This window comes from Muscardinus avellanarius (assembly GCF_963383645.1).
Source record: "Muscardinus avellanarius genome assembly, chromosome: 13".
Taxonomy (NCBI): Eukaryota; Metazoa; Chordata; class Mammalia; order Rodentia; family Gliridae; genus Muscardinus; species Muscardinus avellanarius.
The window spans coordinates 48,034,652-48,044,819 of record NC_137799.1 but is presented as its reverse complement, the minus strand read 5'-3'; the positions used below and the strand labels follow the sequence as shown (position 1 = coordinate 48,044,819).

The 10,168-nt window shown below is 37.2% G+C and overlaps 1 protein-coding gene across 1 annotated transcript; it reads left to right on the top strand.

The window, feature by feature from the left end:
- Positions 1-9,153: 9,153 nt before the first annotated feature.
- LOC308272711 (prostaglandin E synthase 3) lies at positions 9,154-9,636 on the top strand (the record flags this gene model as incomplete). The annotated part of the gene is made up of 1 exon (XM_080709646.1): positions 9,154-9,636. One exon carries the CDS (start codon positions 9,154-9,156, stop codon positions 9,634-9,636), a length of 483 nt encoding a protein of 160 aa, XP_080565772.1.
- Positions 9,637-10,168: the final 532 nt, after the last annotated feature.

Sequence of the window (10,168 nt, the reverse complement as noted above, 5' to 3'; positions counted from 1 at the left end):
CTGTTTTCCTTTCCCCTGCCTGAACTACCTTTCACAAATGGCAAGTGGGCAGGTGTTCGAGGTGCCTTGAGAAGGCTCTGTAGAATATAGCTGGACACAGAAGAGGGAGTGGCTTTTTCCATTTGTCATGCCTAGGCAAGGTGTCATATGGTGTTTCCTTTGAACACTCTGGGACCCTTAATGATAAGATGGTGTTTGACAGACAGATAAAATGGAGTTTAGGTTTATAGCTGCATTTGCACTCAAAGGTGGAGTGGTTATGACAGAGAGCATATGGCCTGCCAAGTAAAAAATATTTACTGCTCTGCCCTTTTAGAGAAAAAACTTGCCAGTTCCTTTCCAGACTGTAAGCTCTTTGAGGTCAGAGACCACTGAGTTTCTATACTTTTATTCTTAGTATTTAGCATGTGATGTTAGCAAATGTTAGTTGAATCAAAAAATAAAAAGAGAGCCAGGCGTGCTGGCACACGCTTGTAATCCCCACACTTGGGAGGCTGAGACAGGAGGATGGCACAAGTTCGAAGCCAGCCTCAGCTACTTAGTGAGGCTCTCAGCAACTTACTGAGATCCTGTTTCCAAATAAAATAGAAAGCCTCTGGTTTCTACCCTCAGTACCACCCCCCAAAAAAATAAAAAATAATAAAAATAGAAAGATATTGCATGCTCTCTAGGTAAAAAGCAGAAAAGCAAATTAAAAAATAAGAGAAAGTATCTTCAAATGCTTAGATTAGAAACTACACATATTATGTGAACTAGGTCATCTCTCTCCATTAATATGAGAGCTGCCCGTGTTCAGAAATTCATTCTCCTCCTGGCTCTGCATATCTGAAGTTGTGCTTATCAGTGTCAGGATTGCATTTTTATGGAAGGACTCCAGTGCAATAGTTCAATGGAGATGAGGCAGGAAGTCCCTAGAAATGGCAAACTTTCTGCAAGTATTTTCATAGCCAGCAATGCCAACATTGAAGAAGAGTCAAAAGCTCTGCAATGACTCCAGGAGACGCCATCCACGTCACAAATGGCACACTCTCCAAATGTCCTTAACACAATGGCCCATCATGTACAGCCTGAGGCGTGAATTTATCAAAGGGAAATTGGTTCCTAAATATAACTACATCAAAGTTTGCTGGGCAGATCAAAGAAAAGCAGAAAGTAGATTTAATATTGTGTTTGGCCCTCATAGCACCAATCCATCTGCTACCACTGACTCAGAGGCCTTCAGAGTAGCAGAATGATGAGCAAAACTTTATTCCCTTGATAAACTTTTCAGAGATTCCCTTCATGTAGGAGTTTTCAAGATGAGAAACAATTATGTTTGATTGATCCTCAAAGAATTTTGTTACCCAACAGGCGGTGTCTGTGGGTAAAACAGCGCTAGAAGGGACTTTGACCTGGCTCAAGCCATTCAATCAACAAAATATACTGAGCCAGAGGTGTAAGTTAGGCACCCCAGGATGGAAAAGAAAATAGAGTTCATCATCTTCAGTCTTGGGTAACCCATATGGGAAGTGGAGAAAGCAGGTGAAAAAATTCAGAGAAAGTCATACAGCATGAAAATAAATTCAAATGGAAGTGAGTGGAGAAACTCTAAGGATGCCCAGGGTTATTCAGAACATTCACTGAGAAGGAGGTGGAGCTTAAAGGATCCTTTGAGAACATCATGGCATGGCAAAGAATGCATGAAGGAAGACACAAATTGATGAGCCTAGTCTGAATCTCTGGCAGGGAGTAATGAGAGATGAAAGTGGTGAGGCTAGTGCAGATAATTAATTGCTAGCAGGTCTTGGAGCATGTGTGTAGGAGCAGACTTTATAATAAGAATCTCTTTCTGCCAGAGCAATGTTACTTTGCAAATCATTTTCACATGCATCATTTCTTCAAAGTGATCTTTCTATAGATTGGAATCCTCCCTTTCCACTTCAGTTCCCTGCTTCATCTCATCCTCAGCACATCATGTACCTAACCTTCAGATATATGCTGAAATGTCACTTTTGATAAAGCCTGCTCTGACTCTCAGACTAAATCAGATCCCCATCATCCCATAATTTATTCTCAGAATACTATGTAAAACCCCCAAGAAAGGCAATCCAGGAACAATAGGGTGGCCATGTTTCACAGATTGCTCAGGGACTCAGACCTCTTCCTGTCCTTCATGTCACCATGCCTAGGGCATCTCCCTCACCCTCATAATCTAAGATGCAGCTGTGGCCACATTAACGTTCCAATCATCGGGAAACAAGAAAAAGGCAAAACACAGCATAAAGGATCCCCAACAGGCATTCCTAGGGAAAGTTGCTGAAAACTGCCACATAATTTCACATTTATTCTATTCATTGGAACTTCATGATATGGCCACACTTCACTGAAAAAATGGCTAGCAAATATTTACTCTATAACAGCTAAAAAATATTTTTACTTGGGCAATGAGAAAAACATTAGAGGACAATTAACAGTCTCTCCTACAAGCCCAACATTTGATAGCAAACTTCATGGATTGCAAATCTATATTCTTGGATTATTTGATCGGTCCATTGCTTCATCAGATTATATACACTGTCAAAACAAGAGCAAAATCTGGTTTTCTCACCAAGGTACTTGCTGCTTCGAGCACAGTGTTTAATGTTCAATACAGGTAACAGCCAAAAAGAAATACTCACTGAATAAATGTTGATGGAAGTATGAATGGGTGTTGATAATAATATGTTTAGCTTATTATTTTAATTGTACATGCATGCTTATTGACTGTAGCATGATAATTCAATACAGGTATATTATGCATAATGATTACATCAGAGAAGTCAGCTTTTCTACCTCCTTAAAGATTTGTTTTATGTGGAAACTAGGGAAAAATTAAGATACAAGAGGAACTCCAGGTAAAGGAAGAAAAACCCCAGTAGAGCAATGGAAGGGGTATGGGCAAGAGAGAGAGGTTAAGAGGGAGACTAGATGAAGAAGTCACTTCAGTTGCAATGTACAAATATAAAATTATCAATGCTAATCTCAATATCATTAATGGGGAAAGGGAAGGAGCAGGGTGGGAGCCATGGGAAAGGTCATCGAGTATTGTGTGCATGTATGCCCCTATTAATCTGATCTTCACTATGATGTGTGATTACAATGTCCCAATAATATGTCTTTTTAAAAAAAGAATCTTACAGACCTAAAAAACTTATAATCATTAAACAGGTTTATGGGGTTCAACATGACATTTCCATGCATGCATACAATATCTACTGATAAAATCAGTGTAATTAACATTTCTATCTCCCTATCATTTTTTTGCATTTGGAACCTAATTAAAAGGTAAATACATCTGGGTGTGGTGGTTCACACCTATAATTCCAGCACTTGGGAGACTGAGGCAGGAGGATCACAAGTTCAAAACCCACGTGGTAAACTTAGCATCCTGTCTCAAAATAAAATAAAAAGGGCTTGAGTGTACTTCAGAGGTAGACAGACCTTGGGCTCTACCCCCAATACTGTAAAAAAAAAAAAAAAACTAAAAAAATACAGACTGACTTGTTATTAAAATAAGGCTCAATATTATATTACCTTAAATAAATTTACCAAAGACACACAGAAACTGAAAGAAAAAGGATGGAAAAGGATTATCCATGAAAATGGAAAATAAGGTTAACAGGGATCATGCTACTTACATCAGAAAAAAACAAACAATAGACTTTACTATGCCAATTTCATAGAAAGACAATGTTGAGTACCTTTTATTCTTTGGATAATTAGAATTGCTGAATATAAAAGCAGGAATAAAATAAAGTCATTTTGTGGTGGTCAAGACTTTTATGACTCTTAACTTAGTGTTATCTTTTGGACAACATATTACCTCTCCAACTTAAAGCAGACTGATAAGACTCAATGTGTCACCTTCCCAGGGGCTTTTGCATCTGGATAAGAGAAAGGAACTTTCAAAAAAAGAATGCTTTTTCTGACGTTAGAAAATGGTTTTGAGGGACCAAATAAGGTAATGAGGGGGACTTCGGGAGTCTTTCAAGTTATACTAATGAAATCACCAATTTAAGAGATCCTATAGAAGACACCTAATACAATAACTCCCATGAGAATCACCTGGGGCAAATATTAATTTGGTCCTCTCCCTTTGGCATAGTGAATCATTATCTTCAAACATGATGCTGAATAAAATGTTCTAAAAAATGTCTCTTACATACTAAATATTTATGCCCCCATTCATATGCTGAAATTCAAATTCCCAAGGTGATGGTAATGAAAGGTGGGGTCTTTGGGAGGTGATTATATCATGAGGACAAGAGCGAAGTTCTTATAAATGAGTTTAGTCCTCTTATAAAAGAGACCCCAGAGAGTTCCTTTACACCTCTGTCATGATGATATGACAAAAAGATAGTCATCTCTGATCCAGAAAGCAGGCTCTCACCAGATACTGAATCTGCTGGATCTTTACCCTCAGCCTCCACAGGCATGAGAAATAAATTTCTGTTGTTTATCAGTGACCACTTAATGACTTTTTGTTATAGCAGCCTTGAAGGCCTAAGATACTGCCCAACTTACTTTTGCTCAAAATTAGACTTGGAAACAACAATAATTCAACAATACCTCCTCCATGCAATGCCACACCTAATATTTAGTAGCTAAGTTCTAATATTCCATGGCTTATTTTGTTGCAGACAACTGACTAGAAGAAGAGACCCCTACCATTTCCTCCTCCCACAGCATCCTTTGGGCAGACCAGAAATCTCAGGGTCATTGTGGCTAGAATGGATATGAGCTTTTGTGCTTACAGATCTGAGTTTAGCCTGGTTTTCCAGTTATGAGACTAGGGCCTTATAAAAGGTTTTATAACTCTCTAAGCTTCATTTTTCTAACATTCTCATCTATAAAATTAGGGTCACCTATAGAACAAACTCAATAGGTTTGGTGGAAGGGAGTTGTAACAAAATGAAATATGTAAATCATTTAGAAAAAATTGCAGATAATATTTCTTCTAGCTTTGTTAGAATGACTATACCTAGTGTCAATTATGTTTTTATAGAAGTTAACTGAGAAATATTTGAAGAGGTTTGCAGAACTCTCATAAGTCCTAAGAAATCTATACAAACCATTTTAAAAACATAAGGAATGTTTATTATCATGTAAATCAGAAAATACATGCTTGACTTGTTTGAACGCATTTCTTTCATCTTTATGCTAATGTCAAATATCTTAAATCTATATACATTAGTGGGCTTTCCACCAAATTATAACAGACCTTTTTTTCCACTAATTTTCCTTTAGAAAAGTGGTAACTTTCTGCAGTTAGACAATGGAATTCTTTCTTGTCAGATATTACAAGACCACAGTGACAAGTGCTATGAATTAAGAGTCCTACAATATTTATAATAAACTTAGACTCCCAAGATTGAAGACCAACTATTCCTTCTTAATTTACTCGGTATCGTGCTATCAACCAAAAAATGGCCCAGTATTAATAATGATTTATTTTTAAGTCATCATATATTCAACAGATCACTTAATGGCAATTTAGAACACTAAGGCAAGAGAATAAATTATCCTCTGCAAGCTGAGTGAATATCTATTATTCTTAGTGAATACAGCCAAAGAAAATTTCGAGACATTATTGGGCACCAAATGAAATCAAAGAACAGAGCTTCAAGATAAAACCTGTCAGAAGGGGGGAGACGGCAGAGGGTATCTTCGACAACTTCTGTGGCAGTGTACCGAAACAGCAAAGTACTAAGGGAAGATAGTACAGGAAGATTAAATATGATCTTGAACAGTGATATCCCCAGAGATCTTAGGCTTTTTATTCTTCCAGAGCTAAAAATTGTCAGGATTTTGAGTAAATCACAAAAGCAATTGTCATAGAGAACATTTGCAGCTGCTCGAACAACTATTTTAAGGCAAGAGAAGCTGGCAGGCAGAGGGCTGCAGTAGGGACTCAGCGAAATGAATAAAGATAGAGAATATAAAACACTGTTAAACAGAGTGAGAGCTGCTGCATTTGAGGCAATTCGGCTTCTGTGTTTACATTTAGATGGAAAGCCATTTATGGGATTGTCGTAATATATGTTTTTACCATTTTAATGAGCGATAGTGTTGCCACTGAGGGTACCAGCAAGAAAATCACAGACTGTTTCCAAGACAGACACTAGGTTTAAGTCCCTCATAATTTCTCAAGTGGCTCAGAGTTGAAAGTTTTGTAGATGGAACTTCTGAATGACTAATGACCTCTAAACCAAAAAAAAAAAAAATCAGAATTTAAAAATGATGACGCTAGAAGCAATTGGAAGAGATGCATGCAGATTCTGTTCTGAATTTCCCCATTAATGTTCAGAAAATATTCTCATAAACCTAAGAAGACTAATATCATAAACCTAAGAGAGTGAAAGCAGTCTCCTCTCTGATGTGATGGACATAATTTGTAGCCATAAACATTTGGCAAAACAGAAGTTAGTAATTTCCCTATAACATTAATTCACACATCCAGATGGGATTACGCACTGTGGGATTCCTTTAGAAGCTAACTTATTTCTGAATATTGCAGGCAAGATGTTTAGCTGTCTCTTGATGTTTACTAACCTTTCATGGCTTTCATATCTAACATAAATTCCTATTAAAATTGGTAGTTCAATTTGGATTTATTTTAGGTTGGAAATAGAGATGCCTTTAAAAAAGCATTCTTTAAAGACATTCATACTATGATTGCCCTTACAACAAGAAAAAAAAATATGGTTAATAAAAATTATGACCTGATCAGCATTTTAATAAAATCCAAACAGGGCCAAAATGTGACATCATCCATTGTCAGTGTATCTTATCCATTTCTTTACTCATTTGACAAGTATTTACTGAATACCCAGCAAATTCCGCACCACTGGAGAGACATCATTGAGTGGGAAAGTTCTGGGTCTCTCTCATAAAGTCACTTAGAGTCAATTAGAGAAAATAGAGAATAATCAATTACATGGAAGACTATGTTTTATTTTAGCAGTTTCTTGAGCTATGTATATGCATATATATGTATATGTACATATATATATATATACAGAGAGAATATATATATATATATATATATATATATATACACAAATTATACAATTAGATTAGTTTTGACATATGTATATACCATTGGAATAATTACCACACTCAAGATAGTAAACATAGTCATTATACCCAAAAGTTTTCTCATGACCCTTTGAAAGTCTCCTCTCAACCTCCCTGCATGCCAACGAACCATTGATCTACTCTGTCACTACAGGTTAGTTTGCATTTTATCAAAGTCTTATATAAACAAATTCATACAGTATTAATTCTTATTTGTATGGCTTCTTCCACTCAGCACAATTATTTTAAGATTCATTCATGTTATATATACCAATAAATAGTTCATTTTATTGCTGAGTAGTATTCCATGGTATGAACACATTACAACTTGTATTTTTATTTGCCTACATGAAAATTCGGGCTTTCAGTTTGAGGTTACTAAAAATAAATTATGTGTTGTGGTTAGATATAGGTCATTTCCTAAAGAGCTCATGTATTAAAATTCAGAGTTGATATAATTAAGTCACAAGGGTTGTAATCTCATCAGTAGATAAATCAATTGTAATGGATTTTCTAGGTGTGTTTAAACCTAGACAGGTGAGTTGTGGCTGGAGAGGGTGGGTCCCTGGGGGTGTGATTTTAAGAACTTTGCTTTTGTCTTTGAATCGCCTTGATTGCTCTTTCTGCTTCTAGCTTTCATGATGCAAAAGCAGAGCCTTGCTCTCTCCCTCTATTTGATTATTGCTGCCATGCTCTGAGCTCCACAGACAGCAGCCTCACATGGATTGAACCTCAAGATATCCAAACACTGTAAGAAAATAACCCCTTTCCTCCAAGTTGTGTGGTTAGTTGCTTTGGATTATAGTACTCAGAATGTTCACCGAGACAACATCTATGAAGAAACCTGGGTTTCTGTTATACTTGCACTGTAAGTAGACATGAGAAGTGGAGTTCAGACCAGAGGGAATGTCAGGTGGCTACACATTTAAATAAGTCTTACACATAGCTGAAACCTTGGCCTCTACCCCAGTACCTAGTACACAGGATCACTCAGTAAATATGAGTGGGGAGTGAGTGGAGAGAGAGGGAGAAAGAGAAGGAGAGAGGAGAAAGGGGAAAATTAAGGAAGGGAGGGAAAGAGGAAGAGAGAAAATACATAAGTAATGGGGAAATCAATGAAAGTTGAGATATGCTGAAAGAATATTTTCATCTAAATTATTCATTTTGACTGGGAGCATTGATGAAATCTGACAGATGCTACAAATACTTGCATAATGATCTCTATGATCTTGAAATAGGAGGGAATGCCCATGGGCAAGAGGACCTCCTTGGTGAAATAACACTTTGTTGACATTTCCGTTAACACTTTTCTCTCTTCACCTTAGAGTAAATAAAATGACAGATTCATAATAAAAAGTGAGCTCAAAATACCAAGTACCAATGTACCTTCAGCTCATAGCATAGTGCCTATTGACATTCAGTTGCAGTCAAGGTTAAGCTATTCACCACAGAAAACCAATGATTCAATCCCAATGCTCCTGAGAAGACACTTAATAGTCCCTGCTCCCTGCTCTTCCTTATTTATTTATTTATTTATTTATTTATTTATTTATTTTGCGGTACTGGGTTGGAACCCAGGGATATTCTACCTCCAAGCTACACCCTCAGCCCTATTTTTCATTATTTATTTTAAAACAGTATCTCACTGAGTTGCAAAGAGCCTCACTCAGTAGCTTAGGCTAGCCACAAACTATGATCCTCCTGTCTCAGCCTCCCAAATGATGGGATTAAAAGTGTGCATCACCACCCGCGGCTATTCTTCCCCATTTGTTCAATGCAAACTATATGCCATGACAGAACTTCTCTATATTTTCCACATTTTCTACATTTTTGCAATGTTTTATCTAAAAAACTCTTCTAATTCCCCACATGCATCTCCCTAGAAATCATACCCACCTTTCAAAACCTAGCTAAAAATTGTCCATAAAGAAGTTTCTAAAATCTTTGATTGAAAATGAGATCCTTGAGAACGCCGGAGCCGCCATCTGAGAGCAGTCGGCTCCCCGCCGCCGCCAGCGAGGCCTGCCCACCGCTCGCCCGTCCCCTGCCCCGTTCACCATGCAGCCTGCTTCTGCAAAGTGGTACGATCGAAGGGACTATGTCTTCATTGAATTTTGTGTTGAAGACAGTAAAGATGTTAATGTAAATTTTGAAAAATCCAAACTTACTTTCAGTTGTCTTGGCGGAAGTGATAATTTTAAACATTTAAATGAAATTGATCTTTTTCACTGTATTGATCCAAATGACTCCAAGCATAAAAGAACGGACAGATCAATTTTATGTTGTTTACGAAAAGGAGAATCTGGCCAGTCTTGGCCTAGGTTAACAAAAGAACGGGCAAAGCTTAATTGGCTTAGTGTGGACTTCAATAATTGGAAAGACTGGGGAGATGATTCCGATGAAGACATGTCTAATTTTGATCGTTTCTCTGAGATGATGAACAACATGGGTGGTGATGAAGATGTAGATTTACCAGAAGTAGATGGAGCAGATGATGATTCACAAGACAGTGATGATGAAAAAATACCAGATCTGGAGTAAAGAATATTGTTGTCACCTGGATTTTACGAGAGAAAATAACCTCTGCAAGATTTAATAATTCAGAGAATTCCCGAGTTGATAGCTCTAAAGGCAGATGCTGTATTTGCCTCCTTTAACCCATTTTTCAACCTTTTTTTTTTTAAAGGCTTCACTAAGGGTTGATAACCATTGTACGGGCAATTTAAAGTCAGATAAGGCAATATCCTTATGCATGAACATTTCCCAGATTTCATTGGAGCTGTTGAGGTCCTAGACAATATCACAACAGTAGTTGTGATAAATAAAAAACATTTCACCTAAGTCTCCTTTCCTTTATAACATAGTTACTGACATGATAGGAAGCTCTCAGCTTAGGGAAAGATAATTAAAAATGGACTCAGAGTGGCTGAAACAAATTGTCTGACACCTTAGACTGATTACCTGCCATTCCTCTGGCGTTCCCTTCAGGATTATTCCACTAAAGTTTTATTTTTCAAAAAATTTACTTCATATTACTGTATGTAAGTGATCACTTACTTCTCAGTGTTCCAGG